This window comes from Nothoprocta perdicaria, unplaced genomic scaffold, assembly GCF_003342845.1.
Source record: "Nothoprocta perdicaria isolate Ctin4 unplaced genomic scaffold, notPer1 scaffold_63, whole genome shotgun sequence".
Lineage (NCBI taxonomy): Eukaryota > Metazoa > Chordata > Aves > Tinamiformes > Tinamidae > Nothoprocta > Nothoprocta perdicaria.
In genome coordinates this window covers 2,964,796-2,988,512 of record NW_020455899.1, presented here as the reverse complement: position 1 = coordinate 2,988,512, position 23,717 = coordinate 2,964,796, and the positions used below count along the sequence as shown (strand labels likewise).

The following is a 23,717-nucleotide window of genomic DNA, read 5'->3' as shown; positions in this document are numbered from 1 at the left end:
GGTCTTAGGTCCGTTTGAAGGCCCCAGCTTTCAAGCTAGCTTATACCCTATAGTGCACTACCATGTGTAGGGGAAGGAGTAGGAGCTTGGACACTACTTTGACTTCGAGGCACTGCAACAGGAGAGGTGTGACATTTTGCACTAGAGCCAGGCTAAACAAATGGCACAAGTGCAACTCCAGGCATGCAGTGGCTCCTCCCTTTTCTATCGGCCCTCTATAGTCAGAAACAGTTTCGGTAAATTCAAATAATTTACTCCACTTTGAAGTAAATTTCCTCTCCATCCTGTCTAGATGATGACAGTCACCTCAATGTGAGCTGACCCCATGGGTGATCTATACTGGAGGAGATTACAAATGCCGTGGGCAATAATCTCTAGTCTGCCACTAAGATGAGTGATTTTGGACAAATCGCTTCTTTCTCTGCCATCCTGTTTCAGTCTTGTCTGTTTTGTAAGCATTCTGTAAGCATCTGAGATATAAAAGACTATATTGAAAGAATGGGTTTTTTAAGAGCCTCTGGTAAGTCAACAGCACAAGTCTCCTGGAAACTCATGTTCTGCAGCTGGATAGGCATCAGGAAAGCCAGCCTGACCCTCCTGTACTGCTGGGCTGCAGAGCGACTGGGGAGGTATGCATGGGAATGCAAGTCTAACGCATAGGCTTGATTAAAGAGATGAAAAGGAGTATATTGTACCAGGAATATGAAGAGAGCTCTTGTTCAGGTGTTGGGGTAATGCAAAAGCAAGCTGCAGTCAACTACATGCCATGTAGGGTAAAATGACAAGAGAGGACTTGAGTCCTGGCAGTATGAAGGTGACAAACTGCAGTCTCCCAGAGGCTTCTCAAATAAGCAGTACTGTTTCAGGCATTATGAAGGCCAAAACTGAGCTAGTCAGTCTTTGGCTTCCTACACCAACATCCTAGTTTCCAACTTTGTCATCATTTTCTTCTCTTTCCAAAGTATTTTCATTTTCTGCTGGTTCTGATGATCAGATAAACTCCTCCGCACTCTTATTAGCATGACAGTCACTGGCCCATACAGTGACCAACTCACTGATTTTCATCACCCCAATAAACAGCTTCATTTGCTAGTCTTTGCCACTAGCTCCCAAGTCTATAGGACACCTTGTTCAGCAAAACCCTTAAGCACATGCCTAACAATGCATACCCGTGATGTGTCAATGGGAGTCTAGCACATGCTGAAGATACGTTTTGCTGTGATTAACATAAGCATATGCTCAAATAATTTACTGAGTCAAGACCTTAGCTCCTCTGGTTCACATCTGACAAAACTTCCTTGACTTATTTCTCTTCATTTAACTGGGACCAGAACGTGGCCCAAAGGATGAGTGTAGTTTGGCTGAAATTTCTCTTGACATGGCTCTTATTTAGAGTCCAGTAATACCTGTAGAACATATGTTCTCATTTTCAGAATCCCCAGAGTCCAGGCAAAACATTTGTTTTCCACATCAATCCTGAGTCTGTGTTGTGCCAACTGAACATACAACAAAAATCAAACGAAGAGAAGAGGCAGAGTGACCCTGACTAAACTGATAGGAATTCAGTGCAAAAGAGGCCGTTTGCTTCTATCTGAAAGGGTGCAACCGTTCCAGTACTGACAGCACTTTGTCCATCGCCAGTCCAGGACTCTAAGGCCATCACTGGTCGTATGAACATCCGTAGTAGATACCTATGCACAGTACGGCTGTGACCCTCGTGGTGTGCTTGCCTTCGTAAATGGGCTTTGCATCAGCCTTGCCTCCCCTCCCCTCAAAGAGCTGAACCAATAAAGGCGACTAGAAATTAACTCCATCCTTCTGCTATGTCCTTCCTACCGTCTACGCTTTCTAACCATTCGGCAAATCAGTTCTTCCCTGAAAGTCACTTCTGTGTCCAGGAATGGCTCTTACTACTGTAACAGCAACGCTAACAAGTTATTGCTAGAAGCTTGTCAGGGTTCCTTTTTTTTTTTTTTCTTTTTTTCTTTTTTTTTTTTTTTGGAGGAGGGGAAGAAAGGGGAGAAAATTGAGGGGAAATAAAAGGGTAAATAATCTATTAAAAATCAACATTAAAAATAGAGGTGAAAACTGATTGCACTTTTATTAGTGGCATTTGTTTTCCAGCTAGATCTCTTCCTTGTTTGGTTACAGATATCTGCTATAATATTTGCCCCATTAACTTAAACTAATAGAAATTTTTTTCTTTTTTTTTCTTTTCTTTTTTTTTTTTTTTTAAATAGAGTATTGGGTTCAAAGCCTCAGCTAACATGAACCCATTTCCTAAGGGATAACTAGAACAATTAATATTTGGAAAATAATGAAATGACAGCTCCTAGTGAGTATAAGCTGACCTCTGATTAATAATATATTTGGTTTAAAATCACAGTATTACTTTCTTTCTATAAGTAACATTATTTAATGCAGGTTTTTTGTTATCCTGCTGTAATTAATAGTAGCATGCTGCTTTATCTACATTTATCCCCGTGCTCAATGAAGCAAACCTTTCGGCTGGCATAGAGCAGACAAAACTCATTTCATATACGAAAAGCAAATAAAACTTCTTATAGAAGAAAACTTGTTTTTGTTTTTTTGTCTTTTTTGATTTTTTTTTGTATTTTTGTGTTTTTTTTTTCCTTGTGATGTGGGTAGGGTGGGAGTGCCATTATAGGGAGTTTGTTTGGGGAATTCTACTGCAAGCAAACAGAGGGACTTTTGCAATTCTTGCAACTCATACATCCAGTCATTATAATGCAGTGCACAAAAGCTAGGACAACTAAAGGTTAGAAGGTTTTGCAAAATACTATGGGACAGCAATCATTGTAACTGTACAAAACTTGCTCTCAACATAACGTAACATAAAGGCACCATTGATATCTTTCTCCATTTTTGAAATACTGTAAAAAATTGCTACATATGGCACATAACACATTTGTACATACATATATTTAATTTATAAAAGGTTTTTTTTTTCCTCTCCTGTTTTCTATCAGCGGAATTGCTAAAATAAAATAAATTGTTTAATTTAAAGGTGGAATACTTCATTATATAAAATAAAGTTTTACATGTGAATCTATGTGTTTTGTTTATGTTTTTTTCTTTTTTTTTTTATACAGCGATAGGGTCTTGGTTAGCTATTACACTGGACAACCTTGCTTGCAACTCTTCTGGTGTGGAGAAGCGATTCGCCGGGTTAGTCCTGCTCTCGGCCAGCCGGTACGCGGTGGCCGGCTCCAGACTGGTGGCCATGGGGTTCGGTATGCTCAGGAAAGGTGTATCCTCACCTATTCTCTCGTCTTCTGTTTCACTCTCAGAGCTACTGCTCCCAGAGCTTGTGTCGGAGCCCATTTCCACTCTGCTGGAAATGTGGCCATTGGGCTTTGTTCTTTTTACCCTCCGGCTGTTGGCGAGTTTCTTTGGAGGCTCCTGTGCTGGTTCGTACTCCTGCGTGGTCTCGTACTCTTCGTCCTCCACGATCCGCAGAGGACTGGGCGGCAGGCTGCTGCTCTCATGGGCAGGGTTGTGGTGGAAGGAGTTGAACTGCTGCTGGAGGTGGTGCTCGTACTTGTCCCGGAGCCGCGGCGGCGTCACCAGGAGCAAGGGCCTCTCCTCTTCCACGAAGGGACTCACTGCCACTGAAGGGATGGACACAGTCAAGCTGGAAACCGGTGGAGACATTTCGGAAGGAGGAGTCTTGGGAGAGGTCGGCGTGTGGAAATCTTCGGGCGACATGCGAGCTGGTGTGGTCATAGCTGAGACATACCTTGAGAAAAGACACAAAAAGGGGTTGCAGCCACCTAGGTGGTGACACACAAACACGGCTGCTCATGCTCATGTGGGCTGTGGAGGGAAGAGGCAGAGGTCTCTCTTGGGATCTCCAGCATCCTCACAGAAGTTGGTGACCCCAAGATAAACATTGTGAGGACTATACCATGTGAGCCTATGAAACCACTATTTTCTGGTACTCTGAGGGGAAAAAAATGAGAGAAAAAGGAGCATGGCAAACCTGCCTGGTCAGTTTGTCTGGGATGAATCAGGGAGATGATTATTGGCCAGAATAAACTTCTGGAATAAAGCCAGGAATGGGATACAGAGCCTGGAGGGCAGACAGAAACAAAAGCCGCTTACAATGGAAGAACCCAAGGAAAAGGCTGCAGCATGTCAGGTCAGTATTTGCCCAGGGCTAGAGACACGTGAAAGCAAACAGGAGGCAAGGCAAGTCAAGGAACCAAGGGCCTTCCTTGTGGGGCTTCGCCCTCTTTGTCTCCAGCAACTAGACTGTCTTAGCCTAACCAAACCATTTGTCCAAAAAAATATAGCTATCTTCTGCCAGCTTTAATCACTAGGGGATAGCAGGTAAAGGATTTACAGCATTGTCCCAGCAGCTCTGTAGTGTTCCAAGCCTGGTAGGACGGTTGTCTTGGCTCCTGGACAAAGACACATGAGTGCTCTGCGCAGGCCCGAGGCATGCCCAGGGATCCAGGGTGTGTCCAGGGAGGTTAAATGACAGAGGTGGACTCCCTGACACTGAAACTCATTGGGCTGGGTTTCAAAAGCAACTGGAGGTTCCTTCCCTGGCAAATTGCAATAGGCATCTGCCTGAGCACTTGTTAAGTCATCTCCATGCTGCAGCTACTGCCTTGCAACACTGCTCTGGTCCCAAAACAACATGAAATAGAGCTTTTTTAAAAAATGCCAGATTTTGCTTCAATGCAATATGATCCTTTTGAGTTTTGTTTCAGGTTTTGAAGGATTAAAGTTGTTATTAACACTGTTGTTATTCCTGGCATGTTTACATACTGGCAAGGGTTTCCTTGCTTGTTTTGCTGGGGACCAGCATCCAAACTCCACACAGAATGTTCTGCTGCAGTTTCATAAACCTAAACATGAACCATAATTCATCCTCCTGTGGGAACAAGTGCTGACACACAGGGCTGTCTAGCTTCTCTCTGCTAAATTTGCCCCTATCTCATCACAATTCCTGCAGGAAGGGTAGTGTTTAAAGGCGATTTTTGAAAGGGGCACTCAGGTGCCATCATAGAGCTTTTATTTTCAGGGGAAGAAGACAAAAAAAGTAAGACTCTCAGCTGGTTTGAATTAGTACAACTGTGTGAGATGCTATGAAGTCATGCTGTTTCCTGACAGGCAAGGTCTGCCTAAAAATCTTTGGTCAAAGGCACAGTGCCTGACATGACATTTTGCATAGCTTGGTTTTATTTTCCCTCTTATCCAAAGTTCACCTGCTTGAATTTCATCTGTGTCCTAATTCAAAATCTTTCAAAGCTCTCACACAATAAGAATCCCAATGGGACATGATAGGCTGTGGTTGATGAAGTTACTTAGTTTTTCATTACCGATTTATTTATTTGAGTCTGAAATTATGAAAAAAAAATGAATTCATATTTTTGGTTGATTTGGTTCATATATTCCCCTTAACTAAGACAGAGTTATGAGATAGACAAGGACAGATCCTGAACTGATGGGATACAGAGTAAAAAGCTTTCAGTAGAGGTACACAGATTTACAGCAACCAAAAAATAGGAAATTAATAAAAATCCTAGAGTTATGTATGGAAATTAATTGAGCTACTCACCTAGCTAGCCACCAGGAAAAGAAAATGTGAATTGGTAAGTCTGTGCACTGAATGAATGAAAACTTTTCTTTTTCTCCCACACATTAGTGACCTTTTCATCATTTTAAAAATTTTGAATTGCTGAGAACTGAAACCTTTCTACTTCTCCAGCTGATACAGCAGTGGACATAGTGCCTTAATAGAACAAGGTTAGCTGAACTCCACTGTGTCAAGAAAATCAAAGTTTGCTGAACATATTTGGTACTATTCCATCACAATAAAAGTATTTATGCATTTCACATACGCGAAATACATTTTGCATTTACAGTTTTGGTATATTTTCACACACTGTAATGGGATAGTTTTTCCTAACTACTGTCTGTGAGCTGATACAGAAGAGCTGAACATCCACAGTTCTATTCCAAGCCTATCCCAAAGGGAAGGCTAAAAAGCAGTAGTTCAAATCCTTTTCATGGCAAATGAGATGAACCAAGCTGGTGCATTGAAAGGGGCTCAGAGTGTGTCCACACTCTGTTGACAGACATTAGCTAGCTAGATACTGCTAACTTCATCATATAACCCAGCCTCTGCAGCAGAGATGGTACTTATGAGCTCCTCTGCTTAAGGTGGCTAACAAATCTCAAAAATATAGGTGACCTCACTTATGTTGTGTGTTCCAATGGAGGAATGTCACAGTCAGTCTGCTAAAGTCTATTCTGAATTTATTCCAAAATTTTGAGGCATTTCAGAGGGTAAAAGGAATGCAGCTCTGATTTACTAATTTACTGCACAGCAACATTTGATTGCTTCAGGAAATCATTTGTTAGCTTGCGCATTCTTTTATGTTTCAGAGTCATTTTAGTTGCAAATAACTCTCATTTTCTCTCTTATATACACATGCATACATGCAATCCATCTCTAAGAAATAATCTGCCATGTATTTCCTGCAGGCTAAAAATAGATGAGGCCTAATTCAATGCCCAGGGAAATATCTTCTGTATTCTGAATCTCAGGCATAGGCTAAGCCAACAGATCCTTGTGAATTCCCACAGAAATGCTGTTCTTTCTCCTCTGTAAAGTAATTTTCAAGAAACGCAGTAATTTGCAAAAAAACTTCTTTCTTCTAATTGAAATGGAAAGGCACACCTTCCTCTTTCCCCTATAAAATATACATAGCTTATAACATAGCGCTGCTTTGACTATTCAAGGAAATCCAGAAACTGCTCCTCACCTGTAAAGCCCCCAATATACTAAGGTATAATGTATGTCATCTGCATGTGGCAGTGTGGCAGTGTAGCCCCTGTGGATCCCAAGCGAAAGACAACGCAATATTTATTGCTATAGGGCCTGATCCAGCAAAGCACTTAAGTACGTGCTGAGCTTTACCCATATGAGTAATCACACTGTTTTCAATGGGACTACTCACATGATTAAAAGTTAATCATGTGTTTAAGTGCTCTCCTGGATTGGGGCCATGGCTGTTTATGTCATGTGAGCCACACTTCCTGAAAATTAAATTCCGTGGCAAATTACAGTTGCTTTTTCACAAGAAACCTACAGCAAGAAGAGGGCTGGATTCATGATGCTTAGCATGGTCCCGCTGTGCTTAGAGAGCTCACAGCCATGGTTCATTGCCCTGCTGATATACAATTCTTCGTGTAGTGGTGGGAACACCATGGAAATGGCTTCTCCTCCCCTTGCACAGTCATTTTTATGGAAACCAACGACATGTCTCCCATGCCACTCAGCCCCCCTGGGGCCTATCTGATTATATTTTTGATGTCGTGGACTTCCCACAAGATCAAACCCCTTGCAATTTCACGGTTCACAAAGAACCAATCCAGAAATGGTTTGTCTTCTCTTGATTGCTGGGATCAAAAATTCTGGGCTGGGTTTTTATTTCAAAAGCATGAGATGGCCCCAGAGTAGTTAAATAAAGACTGAGAACACTGAAGAGAGTTTTGATGGTGAGAAGACTTTTCCAGTAAAAGCTTTTTCTCAACGGATCTATTTCAAGGCACACCTTAGGTATCAATGAACCAGTCTTTTCTGGGAAAAAATTATTTTGCTGGAAACTGCCCAGCCAGCTTTGCTTGTAATTACTCTTGATTTAATAATGGCCTGGCTTCTCCTGGCTTGCAAACTGTGTACTTTACAGTAAAGATTTCTGACAAGTGGACCTTACAAGGATAAGGACCTTATCCATATGTGACCTTCTGCCTGCAAGGACTAAACTTGGAAAAGGCCACGAGGGAAGACTTTCAACCACGCTTTATGGATCAGGTGGCTGCAGTACCTTTCGCTGTGGGGAGAGTCTCGGTACGAGTCCGGGGTCTCTCTCGCATGCCGGAGGAAACTGCTGCTCTCGCGGGGGCCGCCGATGCCGTTGAGGCGCCCGCGTGGCCCCCCGGGGCTGGCGTGCCGGCTATTTTCCATGGAAGAGCTTGCCAGCACGGAGCGGCTCTCGGAGAGGATGCTCTCGGTGTGACCGTTACTCCAACTGTAGAAGGAGAGAAAGGGAGGCATGAGACAGTGGTTTGGTTGGAAAGACGAACCAGGAGGACGTGGACCAGCAGTTTAGGACAGGGTTAGGAGAAACTTTTAGAGGAGTTTCTAGAAGTTTCTAGAAGTTTTTTCTAGAAGCTTCTCCTGAACTGGAACTCCAGAGTTTTGAGAGTTGTGTGAACCCAAGTGCAGCAAGATGGTTATGCAAGCTTAGGAGAAGGGGAAGAGGAGGACAGTTTCCAGCTATCAGGAGCAGTGACCACTCTTTAAAACAAAAGTCTTGTTGTCACTGAAAATTCATACTAGAAATCACAACTAAAATCCATACTAATTTATACTAAAATTCCCAGTATCAGTATTGGAATATCAATCAGTGAAAAAAGGTCTTTTCAACCACTTTAAAAGACAACTGGTTAGATGACATTACATCAAAGACCATCATACCATATAATTAAAACCGTATGAGAGAGGACATATATTTTCTTGGTTTACATTTTCTGGATCTTTCTGGGGACCTGCAGAGGGGGAAAGATGTGTGGGAGCCCTTCCAAGATCTTTTAACACATCTTTTCTGTTCATGCAACCACAAGAGAACTGAGACTACAGGTGCAGTTTGTGTCCCCACTCCAGTACCTGTGGCTGGGTGTCTGGGTGACTGTCGTGGAGTGATGTGTGGTTGAAGTGTAGTGGCTTGTGGAAAATGATGTCTCCGTTTCTCGCTCAACAGCATGCTCGCTGGAGATCACATTTTTCGAAACGTACTGCTGAAAAAATAACCAGACAAATCACAGGTTTACAGCCCGGAATTCACAGCACATCTGCAGACATATTTCTTGCTGTTTGCTCTTTTCACAACGACCGTTTTTCCTACAGAGAGCAAAGCACAAGCTTTGTCACCCAAGCACGCTTCAGCGCGTTCATATACAACTCTGTGCACACTTCTTCTCTAAACTAAAAACAGAAGGGAACAAATGAGGAAATTAGTGAAGGGCTTCATCCCAACCATGCTATAAACAACATGCATATGTTACACGGAAATGAGAAGTCCTCGTGGACAAAGACTTGGAAAGGCAATCCACCCATTGCTACTACATACATCAAAAACACTGTTCTCTGATGGAGAACACAGCAGCACTTAATTAATCCATTTGTTCATTGCACTGTAAGAATCTGGCCAGGAAATGGTTGTTTTCAGTGCCAAGGGATACCCCTCACAGAACGGAGCCACCAGCAGTTCAGGGCCCCAAAGCCCTGTGCAGATGGTACTGGGGACGAGCAGCACCCAGGCTTTCTCTGGGGTCTCCTCTGAGCTCACCAGAAACCCTGTTTGCTGGTGGGCCTCTCTCTTCTCAATGGGAACTCCTGCTTTCCCCACTTTTAACATCCCGACTGCGCAGGGGAGATGCTGGAAGTTGAGCTCTCCTGAAAATGAGTCTTGGCTTTAGCCGGGGCCAGTGGGAGTGTTGCCATGGGCTTCTTGTAGCCAGGGCTCCCCCCTGTGCTGGGCTGCCACTGACGTTGACGTGACGATGGAGCAGCGGAGCGGGGTAAGCACAAGGCCGCAGGAAGGCCCGGCCTTCCTCCCCGGACACAGGGCTCCTGCTGGGATGGCTGGAGAGGAAGAAGCGGCTGAGCACGGGGCGAGCCCCGAGAGAGGGCGAGTCCATGGGGTGAGCCCTGGCTCTGGGAGAGGCCAGAGCAGGCCCTGAGCAGGAGCCCGCTTGGCGCCTCGCTCTGGCAAGAGGCTGCAGGGATGCTGGTGGAGTATCTGCCTCAGGCTCATCTCACTGGCCAAGCACGCGTCCTGTGCTACTGTCCAAGTGAGGTTTTTATCCAAGCTTCTACTCCCAAAGCTTTTTATTTTTTTAACTCCTTGTTGCTTTTTTTCTTACGCAGTATTTTGGTTAACGATACCTAACTTCTTTGCCTTCCTCAATCAAAAGTCCCATATTGTCATTTCTGTTTTGGATGAGAAGCCTGTTTTGGAGGACTACAGAAACTGGAAATACAATGAGCCCAGTTCCCTGGGTGCTCCTGGTGTCTTGGAGATTGAAGCACAAGTTCATGGGTCGTGCTCCAGATCAAAGGGGCCTGCTCTACTCACCAGCCATCAAGTCAGTAACCAGTCATCAAGCCAGTAGGAAGAATAAGCCAATATCTGCTTGAAGTAAATGATCCCTTTGCACACACTCAGTCCTATTCTCATGCTGTTATTCATTTTTTTTATTTTTTCTGAGGAAATACTTCTCTTTTTACTGAATGTTTATGGCTTAACTTCTAAATGACTCTGGGTTGAGAAAGCCAAGAGATACCAGTCACCAGTCTGGCGCAGTTACAAGTTACAAATTCAAAAGCCGTGGGACAAATTTTACCACAGTTCAAGCAATCTGGTCTTAAACACGGGCAGTAAAACTTACATTGACTAGCTGGACGTTATCTGGCGGCGGGTTGGGGTGGTGTGGACCATTGGCCATGTTCACCATGTTGTTCCTCTCCGAGCGCAGGCTCTGCCGAAGGCGGTCGTGCAACTTCTTCCTCTGCTTCCTGCAGACGGAACACAGGAATGGTCTTAGTGGACAAAGGAAAGCAGCTGCACCTTCCAGTGTGATGATGATGATGAAGATGATGATAACAATAATATAAATGCACTCTATAGCCAACACTTCCCCCACTGCTGCAAGGTCTCAGAGTAACTCCTAACACCTCAGATCTAATTGCAGCTGGGGCTGTGGGGACCTGCAGAGAGGGAAAGATGTGTGGGAGCCTTTCCAAGAGTGAGCAGACCACAGAGGGACATGAAAAAGTGAGAGGAAGAAGAAAGACATTTCCAAGCTGCACCCCATCTCATGAAGAGAGCTTCTCTGCATTTGACTGGAAGAGGGGCAGGGATTTTAACCAGCCATCCTGCCATCCTCACCAAGGCCAAGTCACATTTTTGATACCTCACTGAGTTATGCTTATTTCTGCAGTTTTTATTTTTGTTCTCTTAGGCAGAGCAAGTCATATGTTAATGACAAAGGCACCAGGACTCAGGCCATCTGAGATACTGCAGACAGACACTTTTCACAGCATTTGTCCCCTATGGCCGGAGTGCACTCCAGAGCTTCAGCTTCCATTTAAAAGTTTTAAAGAAGACAAGGTAGCCAAGTCTCCCAAGTGCAAAGTGAGTGAGTGTGCAAGGCATGCCTGAGTCTGCAGGCTCAGAAAGATTTCCTTTCTGCAACATCAGATTAACTCTGGAACCGAATGATTACCAGATGGATGTCAGGGCTGTTAATGCATTCAGCAGATCCATCCATCTTCCATGCCAGTGCCATTGCTGACTTGGACACTTCTTGTGCCCAGACCTGAAGTGCTGCTTTCCCATTTGCTAACCCTTTGGGATCTCCTCTGGAGAACTTTTAGGACATCATTAGGAGCTGTCAGCAACAAAGGTTGCAGTGTGCTAACGCCTGAAACCATGGAAGCCATGCAAAATGCACTAGATTTAAAATCAGAATAAGTCACTGTGGATACTGCTGTTCAGTTTCACACTTAATTTATCAGTATTCCCCACTTTTGTCTGATTAAACTGGAAAATGTCCACCATCCTGCCACAGGATCTATGGAAATAAAAGGAGGATGCCGGCTCCAATGCACTGCAGAGTGTGTATGACCTTGGCTGTGGCAAGAGCTGAAACACACACAGTTCCCTAAGCTGTATGCAGAACTGCAGATATTTTTGGCAGGACAGGACACCGAAGAATATAACCACTTTCAAACCCGTTCTGAACTCAAGGGGACTATTTCAGACTTGCCAGAATGGAGAGGGGAGGGAAAACTACAAAAATGTTGATGCTCGATAGCCAGGGAAGCTTAAAGACAAAGAAAACACCGCTTGACATGCTGTATTTTTACACTCTGTGTGTATGTGCTTGGAGAGAGGATGACAGTTAATTTATGTGACTCTGTATGAATGGTTTTAGCATCCACTGCTGCTTTGAGATTGCTGCTGTCCCCGTGCGAGCCAGTCCTTGGTCTGTGTGGGATTTCTCTTTGGAGAATAACTAGGCTACAGCTAGCTAGCCATCACATTGGACACGTGATGTTCATCATCTATGGGCCCAAAAGCCTTGGGAGTCTGTCCCTAGGAATCCACAAAATTTTTGACCTTCAGCGATCCATATATTTGCATTTTCCATGCTTCTCTGTGTGACATTTGTCCTCTAGCTAATGAAAGTTAACTAAAAACTGTGGAACTCTGGGAAACTGAGAGGAATGAAAAATGGGAATGTGAATGAGTGCTTCACTTTTTATGTCAAGTCTCCTTATTAAGGTAATTACCTTAATTTGCAATTTAATCAGATTTGCAAATAAAGCACATCTGAATCAAGATGTGGTGTTAGAAGATCTTAGCACTTGCCCAGCAGCATCTCTTGCAGAGAGACCCACAAGATCTAGGGCATTTCATATTCTTTACTGTGTTTTCCTCTGCCCATTGCAGAATTTCCTTGCATTTCTGGGTTTTCCCTCAGCAGGAGGAAGGCACACATGGAAAACAGCTCTTGGACAGCAGTGCTGCTGCATCTGGAGGGCCAGGAATGGGCCGCTCCCCTTCAATCTCTCCAGACATAAATGAATACATTTTACCCCTGGCTGTAAATGATCCCAGAGGTCCTGGGGAAACTCTGACAAACCATCCTTGCTCCTGATGGATTCTAGGAGCTCTTCATAGAAAAAAAAATGCATGTCAACGTCCTGACTCTACATTTGTTGCGATTCATGAGTATCCCTTCACTGGTTTCAGCAAACTTTGGATCACAAAAATTTTTGTTTAGCTGCCCTGGTTTGCCAGTTGTCATTTGCAAAGATGATAACTGATCTGCTTATTGTTATTTCAGTGGTTCCTAACTCCCAGCAGACTATTGGCAGGAAGCTTCTGGTTGGGAGCAATGTGTGTGTAGTTAAAGAAGGGTAACTGCTCTGTGCCCGCTTTCCACTGCATCAATCACTGATGAGGCCTGAAGTAAAATCTTACAAGGAAACCCAAAGCAATTGCAAATCAAGATCAAGACAGTAAATCTACAGATTTACACAAATGTGTAAGATTTACAATAAGTTTGTTTTGTGTTTTGGTGGGGAGATTTATAAAAGCAGCAGGCACATTTGCCAGCACATACTCTGCTGATACTATGTAAAATTTATGGTCCAAAATGCCTGTTTGCATCTTTGAGAGTTGCCCCCAATAATTTATGGAGACATCACAGAATGCATTTAACGGCACATTTTTGCACTGGGAGCACTTTTCTGTTCAGTTCTTTGGCCTTTGGTATTTATTAACTCTTGCTGCTGTTAACTTTGCTTTCAAATACAGAGCATCTAGGCTGATCTTTAAAATTTACTGCTGGATATCAAAATGATTCCAGTGTTGTGATTTACTCCCTCTCAGCTGGAGAAAGCATGAATGTACAGTAAATGAAGAACTGAAAGTCAGCAAATTCACTCATTCTACACTCAAAAGGTGAGGAATGTGCCATATATCTGTGTTATTTTTGCACTGATGTTTGACATAGACAATTGTACCCACCTGGCTTAGACAAAAGTATTTTAGTTATATGTTTGTCTCTTTGACCCAAGTCTGGAGAAACACAGAGTGCAACTTCACTCTCAAAGGAGCAAGAACTACAGTCAACAGGAAAAGCCCTGACCAATGATCATAGATATAAAAAGAAAGAGGAAAGTTTACTTGGTTTTGCAGTAGGCCACCACACACATGATGCCAACCACTAGGAGAGCAATGCAAATGCCAGTTATGGTCAGCACGCGTTTCTGGTACAGTTCCTCAGCTTCTAGAAAGGGACAAAAACAGAGAAGGTCACGACGTGAAGGGCGGCTCGGCAAGAAATACATGGTCAACATTTGGCATGCTACACACCACGGCACAGATCCACACAGTCACACCAAAACACAACCACCACACTTCAGGCAAACTCATTTTGGACTGTGAGAGGAGCAGGGCTATAACTTAAGCTCTCAGCAAATTACTGGGGACTAGTGAGCATCCATCCAAATAAAGTCAGAATTAATCTTTTTTTTTTTTAATGTTAACAAAAATAATACGAAAGAAACAACTCTACAGTTGACAAACATTCAGCATTTTCTGGAAATAAAAATGCAGTGCACTAAAGTAATAACATGAGTTTGCAAACACTTTGGAAGATTTTCTCTTGCAAAGACTGCTGGAATAAAAGCCAATTTTATGGACCTTGTGATCAACTTATTTTCTAATTTTCTTCTTCTTTTTTTTTTTTTCTTTTTTTTTTTTTTAATCCAATGCTGCTTTTTGCCCTCATGTCAATTTATATCTCAGTGGTCTTTACAGGAGAGATTTCAAAATATCTTCTACATTTGAGACATGAGCTTGGCTTGTACTTATATCACCAATGGAAGTGAAACAAAGTTTTGAGATCTGCTTGTAAAAGTCAGACTGTTTCTCCAGTGCCCCACAAAAACACAGTGGTATCAACAACTAACAATGCCTTGTATCAGAGAAATACTGGCTCTCTACTTACATCTCTTAATTCCTAGCAAAGGAAATGCTCTATCTAGAGTGGCAACTTGCTCAATGAGGAGAAGTTGTTACACAAGGCTGATGATCTCATTCATAAGAGATATTTCACTCTAATGAGGGAGCTGGTAGCACCAGTAATGTTTGGATTGGAGCTACTCTCACATTCCTGCTTGGAAAAACCCACCGCTGTGTGTTGTACTAGGGAAATGTTACATGAACTGGAGACGTGCTCTGTGTTGACACAAGAGTTAGCTAAATGAATGTGGATGTTCACTCCTACTTTTAGGACAGAAATGGATGACTTGGCTTGGGTTTTTCTTGTGTCTTGTTTTTGATTAACTATTCAGTCCAGTAAATTTGCCTTGGAGCAAGCACACTAGAGGGTGTCATTAGACTATAGTGCAATTTTGACCACAGCAGCAATACCAACAAGTGATCAAAAAAAGAAGATTAAATGCCACATAGCTTCATGTTATCACAAAGATAAATGGTAGCATGATTCGTCTTGGGAGGACATAGGTTATTGCTGTTTTGGCCCATCTTGTCTCACATGAACATACAAGGCTTACTGCCAGGGGGTAGATAGACCACTTCCATGTGCAGGGTATTGGCCATCACACATATGCAACCAATCTCTGTCCAGGCTCGAGGCTTAAAAGATTTGCTTCACTAAACCTGAGCCCAGATCTTCAATCAGCAAAGGGTTAAACTGCGGAAATTTGGGCGCCATGGCAGATTTTGGGGTGATAAAAGGTGTTTGGTGTCTATTATAACTTTTAATGCGGTAGTGAGGCTGCTGCAGCTATGCATCAGAAATATGGTGTTGAGCACTGCAATTCACCCATGTGGAAACCTGCTAATTAATTCAATAAATGGCATGGCCAACTGTTCTTGCATGGCTATGCGCCAGCGCCGGCATTAGTCAATACCCACTGCTGAGATGTGCTGAATATCATGTGGGTTTGAGCCCATCAAGATTTTCCAGTCTCAAAGCAGATATTGCTGCCCAGGATTCAGGGCAAATGGAAAATCTTCCAAGAAACCAACAAGCAAATGAAAAGAAATCTTAATTTCTCTGATACAATGCACCTTACCCTTGAAAGAATTCTTCCTACAAGCCAACCCCACTGCAAACCAAAACACCGACAAACAGATCATGAGCACCATCAGACAAAATTAATAGCACTGATTATTAACAAGGGTTGGGGGGAGAAGAAGTGAGTTTGGTAAAACTAGGATGCTGCAAAAACGTATTAAAGAAAACAAATCATAACTCCAAGAACAGAAAGTCAACAACAACAACAAAAAAAAAAAAAAAAAAAAAAAAAAGGGAGGGAGGAAAGGGCAGAAACTCCAAACCAAACAAAATCAGGAGAGAGAGAAAGAGAAGAGATGGAATACGGTGAAATACAGGGAACGACAAGGTTAAGGGTTGATAAGTCAGCTGCAGGCCTGGCACAGCATGCGTAATACTGGAAGGAAACAGAGTGAAGAAATGCTTAGGGATAAAGAAAATAAAAGACTGAAGCTGAGTGTGAAGGGATTTCTCATACAGCATAACTTCTCACCTAGGCTAGTTAGTGGCATGTGGCCCCTTCCCGTTTCGCCCCTTCTGAAAGCACTTATTAGTTAGCCATGGAAATGGGGTATTATGAGGATGTAACAGGAAACAGGAGAATTGCGCTAAGCAGTATTTTGGGGCAAATTTGGAGTGCTCTCAGCACGTTGGGTCTTTGTTTTTGGGGGTGGGCCATGCTTTCAGCTGTTAGCTCGTGGAAGAAAAAGGAATAAATAAACATCAACTCCTTTTTTTTGCAGATGAGGAGGGAGAGGAGGAGGAAGTCATGGTGGGAAGGCAACGTGCTGGTTACGCTCAACCACCTTGCTCATGCCGTGGGGGCTACTGGGGCTTGTTGCAGGTCTCTGCCAGGCTGGTGTGACATTTGCAGAGCCCGTTAATGACATTCAGCAATGGGAAACACACTGAGCTTAAAGTGCTTGGAAGAAATTAATAGCAGCTGTGGGGAAAAGCCTGCAGAGAAATGTGTGTGCAGTGAGTGTTTAGCAATCGTTTTCGCCTGTTAAATATTAAAAATAACTTGAATATTTCTTTTCTTTTCCTAGAAAAAAGCTAGTAAAATGAGTTTTAAATCAAGATATTAAATCCTTCCATGTGCAGTCTTTCAGACATGCACATTATGCAATCAATTTCATGTCACCCTAATTTATATATAATTGATGGTATATAAGGTCTTAATTTCATTCTGTTTTAAAGTTTTTCACCTTACGATTGTCTGGGGATCTGTTAAACAATTCCGAGGAGTAGTTTTCAAGAGGCTGTTGAAAATGCTTAAAAAAAATCTTGCACAGTTACTGATAAAGTTTGATAAAGAGAGTATAATTTTAAGACTTTCTTTAAAAAAAAGATCTTAATTCATCACATATTAATGTAGCCATGTATCTTCTACTGCAATCTCATACTTACAACTGCAAATTACTATTATCTTGCAATAATAATCCAAATACTCTGGTTTGTGAGGGATTTTTTAAATTCAGATTTATGATGGGTGTTTTACAGTTCACAGATTAAGGTAATGCCATTTCCTGTGGGCATTTTCAATAAGTATGTAAGCTAATACTATTTGCAAAGGATCAGCAGCTAGTTCTTCTAAACCATTGACAATTCAAACTAAAACCAAGCGGGATTCCTACTGTCAGCTTACTCAAGAGATGCATTATGTGTATCCCTGATTACTAAACGTTCATCAGGTAAGTGTAGTCTATATATGAAGAGGATTTTAGCTCTCTTGTAAAACTGCTGCTCACTGTCAATGTTCTTGGTTGGGTGCAGTATGGACTTGTTACAGGAGATATTGAATGTACTTTCTGACTTGAGGATCTCGAGCTTGTGTGTAACCTTCTACTTAAATTCTTAAGTGGCTTTCAAGTCAGTGTCTATCTGCACGCCTAGTAACACACACACACACATATATGTATATATACATATATTTTCTGCATATGTATATGCATCTGCTTTAGCTACTTTACTCTGGATTTAGACATAAACCGTTACTTGGCTATCAGGGCTCAAAGCTGCAGAATTGTGGAATTTTGAGTGGCTTATCAGTTATAAGCTTATCATTTTTTTTTTTCTTATAGACTCTGTTAGCCACTTTGCCTAATGCATTCAGCAAGTATTTCCAAAATCCAGAAATCCTAGATGAAATTGTCAAAAGCAGATGCCAAAACTAGCCAAAATTACAACATAAAAAGGAAGGTGCAGTATCTTGTGATTACTTCTGTAGTTCCTGAAATATTTTATATCTGGACTATCCTGTCACTATTACCATTCTAGTGAGCTGACTGCTGCTCATATTTCCACAGGGGGTTGTTGTTATAGCTGTATGATCCCTTCTAAAGCATAAAGAAATTGGTTAGGAATTGAAAAGGGGTGGTGGAGGAAAAAAAAAAACGGGGGGAGGAATTATCTCTCAGACTCTAAATTCTGAAGACTAAAAGGAATGATTGGTCCATACCCATAAATTCAATCCCAAGATGCTCTGCCAATGCAGAAAGTTGACAAAAAAAAAAGAAAGAAAAAAGGAAAAAAGTTTCAGAAAAGAGCAATACACTGTACTCAAAAAACAAATCACACATGAGTATTATGGCTATTCTGTGTCTGCACATGGAACAGGACCTAGAGGGCATGTGATTACATGGGCAGTGCTCAAGTATGCCCTTGTAAGTGACATGACCAGAGCTTTTGGGAGGGCTACACACCAAAATATGTATAAGGTACCTGAGTAGGCACGATGCAGTGGGAACCATTAACCCTTAAAGATCTTACTGAGGGGAGCGGGACCATGGCTCAAGGGTGCCGTGTGAGAGCAGTTTCCAGGTGTGGCCATATAGGGAGAGGCATCCCTACCCAAAAGGGTTGAGCATCCTCTTCCCGTGTCTCTCCGAGTGCAGACCTGGTGCCTAAATCAGCTTCCCCAGCTCATCCAGGTCATGGGAAGGAACATGGGCCAGGTGGACAACCCAAACGGGCCATGGGAAGCACCCATTGCCTGGGGTGCTAGGAAGGTCTTGCTGACAAATCGCAGAGGGACAACTCCTGCCAAAATCCCCGTCCTCGTCCCATGGGGCCAACACCATGACCACTCTTGCTTTCAGCTTGTTCTTTTGTCCTCATTCGATTTTAATTTTAAATCCAATCCTAATTTGCTGACTGGGTGGATTTTTTAAACAGTTTGTATGCATCAGGAGTGCCCACACTGTCCTGCCAATCAGTAACATTTTAAGGGTTAAATAAGCTTGAATTCATCCAGATCTATTCCTAAAGAGCCAGTATTACATGCCTATGTGAACATTGCTAACAGTATACATTAGTTGCATAGAAAGCTTGGTTAAGTCTTCAATAAAATGAATGACATGCCCATGCATCTATATTACTGTATTTATGCTTGCTTATAGGCAAGACTGCTAGCTGGATGTAATTTAATTTTGGGGGAAGTCATTCATATCATGCAGTTTCTATTTCAAATAATTCAGTGGGAACCTGGAACTTAAAATGGGAATATATTCTTACTAAAAGCCCTAACAAGAAAACATGCTGAAGAAACATGCCATGCTTATTCAAAACTAGACTCCATAAAGCTCTAATTATACTTTGTTATTAATAGCTACATTTCCTAGTCCTGATTAAAAGAAAACAGAGTATCCCAACACTTTTCATTCTTTGAACAGGTTATTATTTTGGTGTTTTCCTACTTAATCCAGTATTATTGCATATTTATTAAATTCATTGTGTTTCCTATTGTAAATTTGGTCTGCAGCTTTAATGAGAAATATAATTATTTTTAACAACAGCTTTCCTTCTATATGCTTTTTGGGGGCAGCTGCAGATTGGAAATGCTGGAAGAAGTTTCCTGAAGGTGCATATTGTGTTCATGAACTGTGTCCCTAAGCTGCTAGGCACCCAAGATGTAGGGATGGCCAGTCTAGACCATCAGGTAGCCACTTAGCCCTGAACCTGGGCCTGGATGGGCTGGATGCTCCAGCCATGCAGAGCAGCATGGCTTTGTGTGGACACAGCCTCCATGGGTTTTATTATTAATTTAGTTCTCTGCATCATAAATAATTCTGAAAATTCAGCTTTTATGAAACTTGGGTTGAGAACAACGTAGGATACACAGAACCATCTCAAGCCAAAACCCCTACATGTTGGCCAGCAGTGCTTGAGGATACCTAATGCCCTCATTTGGGTTGGCATAGGCAATTTGAACCCTAAGTCTCAATCCGTTTACATGGTAGGCTGAAAAGATTATTTTTAACCTGGCATGCAAAGTCCTACAGCTCCTCTATAAACTTTGCTCTAAAATGAGTTCAAATCTCAGAAATCAGAATAGGTCATTTTTAAATAAACCCCCATATTTTATTATAGAATTTCATGAACATTACCTGAAATATTTATAGTGAAAAACTGTCTTCCTCTTAATCTTGGGCAGAAGATGGACAAAATTATTTTTCAAATTACTTGTATCACTTTGGAGTTTTGGTCTCAGCAAATGAAGGGTGCATCAAGAACTGGAAATTTCACATAATATTATCTAATACCTCCAAAATATATGATCACTTTAGAATTATGTAGAATGGAGCCAATCTTCTGAACTAGTACACATGCTGAATGCAGGACTTTTCAAGTCCTGCTGGAAATACTGAAAATTGAGGCTGTTGAGCTGAGCTACAGCTGAAATGCGGTCACCCCTTTAGTACATCACAGCCTTACTCATCTCTCATCCAAATACCCCTTTAATTTGTCAGCCAAGCAAGTCTGGAGGAAATGAAGCAGGAGTTATCACCTAAACAGGAATTTCCCTCTGCTTTTCCTGGATGGATTGTTCAGCAAGAATGGCAGGGCTGAAAGGGAGCACTGCTTAGACCAGTGTCCCATGATGAAATATTCAACTTTAGGAATGCAGGAACAATTTTGAATATTCAGTCCCTGTATGAGGATGCTTAGAGTAAGCCCCATGTGATGTTGCATCTTATAGCACAGATATATATAATGCTAACCAGCACTAACCATATAGTAACCAGTAAAGTAAAACAGACCCCTTGGAAAGGGGTCCTTGGCCCATGTGGGACACACTGGAAGGATAAGGATTTTACCCCCAATTGTGCTCTAGTGCCTTCAATATTTTCTTAATCTAAGGCTCCCCATTTTTTCTGAATCCAAGGACTATTCTGCACAGTGTAAAAAATCAGCCTGAACTTCTAATGTTAAGGCATTAATTTTATTGCCCTCCATTTGCTCTGCTTTGTTTCCATCAAGTGTGAAAATTAAAACACCCAAAATGTGTCTGTGTGGAATACATGCATTTTTGCAGCCCTTCTGCGGACCACTTTCTGATGTCTTATGGGCTGTAAGCTCCAAGGTCAAAACCACTGCAGCATAAAAACAGCTGGTGCTCTGGCATCACCCAGGCCACGCGGATGCGGCACGAACTGCTGGCCAGCACCCACGCAGCAGATTTGCACATATCCCCTGCTGTGCCTCTCCAAAATCCACCCGTCCTCACTTGGAGAGACTGGGGAAAACACTGCGTGTCAGACTGGGATGCTCTGCTCAAGGGAAGGGCGTTCCAGCACGGTTTCTCCTTCATTCCCTCTCATCTGCAGTGTTGGGGAGGTAAAAGTGAGGACCCGCATAGCTGCAGTGCTGGAGGTGACTGCAGCAGGGTGAGAGGAATGGCTGTCACCTCCTCACCTTGATGCTTTGCCCTATAATTTAATGTAAACCAGCTTGTCCAGGGACTGTCAGCCTCAACATGTGCCCGCCATGAGTTTCTCTCATGCCCATTCCCAGCCACATTCTTCCCGTGGCAGAAGTGAAAAACATTTCTTAAATTTTCTTGATTTTCAAGAGCTCTAGCTTGGTTATTTTTTTCAGTCTCCATAACCAAATTCTCCAGAGCTAAACTAAGTAATCCCAAGAGAAACCGGTTAGCCTTGCAACATGTTGGGGAGGATTTTCAAAATGGTCAGCGTTGGTCTAGTTCTTATCCAGCAAAAGGCCACCAGCAAAATTACGGTTAAATCTGGGACTTTGTATTACAAAGACCGGCTCTAGAGCAGATTTGTGAAGCTAGCTTTTTATCAACAGCCAAAAATGCAGCCTTAAGGTAGCAACAGATAACGCCTCACATGGAGTCCCATTGAACCTTCTGTTCCAAATGGAAAAAAAGTCCCATCTGAAATCAATTAAAATTAGACAGTACTGTATAGTTCACATGCACATTTGTGTTTCCTGCTGGCACTTGCTTTATTTAACATCCTGGTTTTATCTATAATTTGCCAAAGCTGCTTTGGTAGATCTAAATAAAATCAATCACTTGCTACACTTGGTGCAAAATATGAACTTGCCTTTCAGCCCCAAATCAAATGTATGCCTGGAGAGAACTCTCATTCCAAGTCTCCTTTTTAATTGTGTGCCCTGCTTGTGTTTTGCATAATAATAAAAAGTCACATAAATGCTTCTTCATTGATTTTTCTGCACCCTCCCTGGATCCCTTCCAAAAATGTCATTTTAAGGTCTGCAGCAACTTCAGAGACCTGACGTTATGCTGCAGATGTGCGGCAGGCAGGTGGAGCTGGAATCCAATAGCCACTGCTGCGGATTTGCAGAGCAGCTTAAGGTAGTTTGTTGGGTCCTCTCATGTCACTGCATTGCAAGGAGATGTTGGCTGGACTGGCTTAAATGCCTGCAACTGAGCATATCTCCTGCTGCAAGGGGAGAATATCATTGCCTTTTTGATAGAGGCTACTTCATGAAATCCCATGGTGTGTACTGCCCAAATATTCCTTTAAAAATCTCAGGCAGAGAGAGGGAACTGAAAAACTAACGAGATGGGGAACTCAAATCTCTTTTTTTTTTCTAGGAAGAAAAATAATTTATCATCTATATACACTTCTTTCATGGTTTTAAGGGTAAATCGAGTTTCAAAAAAAAATGAATCTTATCTTTTTTCACCATTTACTTCAAAATGGTTCTTCTATGTATAGGAAACTTTAATTTTACTTTTCATCACACCAAACATAAAAGGCCATTCAAATCTAACACTTGATAGAATAAAACATTTTAGTAGCCTAAATATTTTTGAATCCATAGGTACCAGAAGCGCTTTAAAAATAACTCCCACTAATAAAGCTTTTAAAAGAGGGAATAAAATAAACACTTGAATGCTAGAAGGTCTAATCTCCAGCCCTTGGGAATTTCATGGTTTACTTCCATGATGGGCACTATGAATTATGCATGGACATTTTTCATCCATCAGTGTAAAAGAAAACCTATGCATCTCTTCAGGCTCCAAAATGTCCAGCACATGCTAACAGCTTTTTATCCTATGCAGTAATGGAAATTAAATTAAGCTACCCTATAGTCTCTGAAATCTTTCCATGCTGGCAAGCAATCCATCAAAGAAAATACTTCCTATTGTACTCCTCTTAGATCATAGTAAAATCTGATGCCAACAACAATTAATTATGAATAATATACATGAATTAAAAATATAAAATATAAGCAATTTTCTTATGTTTTACCTTTGATTTTATTAAAGCCAATGAGAGAAAATAAATGTTCAGTGTACTTTCTGCTATGGCACTGACAATTAATAATAATTAACCAGTCCCTCCATGGGAAATCTTACACGATGATCTGACTGCAGTGCGGATTCTACCAGCAGTCTCACACAGACAGATTTCTCCCTTTTGGTGTGTGTGCTTGTGTGTGTGTTGAGCTCCAAAGGGGGTCTATATGGCACATTTCTTGGGCCAATTAATCTGGCTCTGAAATACTGGATCTCTTGCACCTGCCACCCACAAATAAAAAATGTCAGTCCCTGTTGTTTATGACCTCCCTCTCTTTTCTTTTTCTTTTTCTTTTTCTTTTTCTTTTTCTTTTTCTTTTTCTTTTCTTTTTCTTTTTCTTTTTCTTTTTCTTTTTCTTTTTCTTTTTCTTTTTCTTTTTCTTTTTCTTTTTCTTTTTCTCTTCCTCTCTTTCTTTCTTTCTTTCTTTCTTTCTTTCTTTCT

At 41.9% G+C, this 23,717-nt stretch overlaps 1 protein-coding gene across 4 annotated transcripts in view; it reads right to left on the bottom strand.

Annotated features, from left to right (window-relative positions):
* Window positions 1-2,088: 2,088 nt before the first annotated feature.
* NRG1 (neuregulin 1) overlaps window positions 2,089-23,717 on the bottom strand; it is a 133,897-nt gene continuing 112,268 nt past the window's right edge. For 2 of the 4 annotated variants that reach the window (XM_026049971.1, XM_026049968.1), the window contains 6 exons: window positions 18,161-18,184; window positions 13,800-13,902; window positions 10,492-10,618; window positions 8,708-8,838; window positions 7,866-8,069; window positions 2,093-3,760 (listed from right to left, as the gene is read on the bottom strand). In XM_026049971.1, coding sequence (XP_025905756.1) covers window positions 3,106-3,760; window positions 7,866-8,069; window positions 8,708-8,838; window positions 10,492-10,618; window positions 13,800-13,902; window positions 18,161-18,184 — 1,244 coding nt within the window. In that variant the 3' untranslated portion in view covers window positions 2,093-3,105. Of the gene's footprint in view, window positions 3,761-7,865; window positions 8,070-8,707; window positions 8,839-10,491; window positions 10,619-13,799; window positions 13,903-15,718; window positions 15,752-18,160; window positions 18,185-23,717 lie in introns of all 4 variants that reach the window. The other 2 variants (XM_026049970.1, XM_026049969.1) reach the window with 2 other exon arrangements.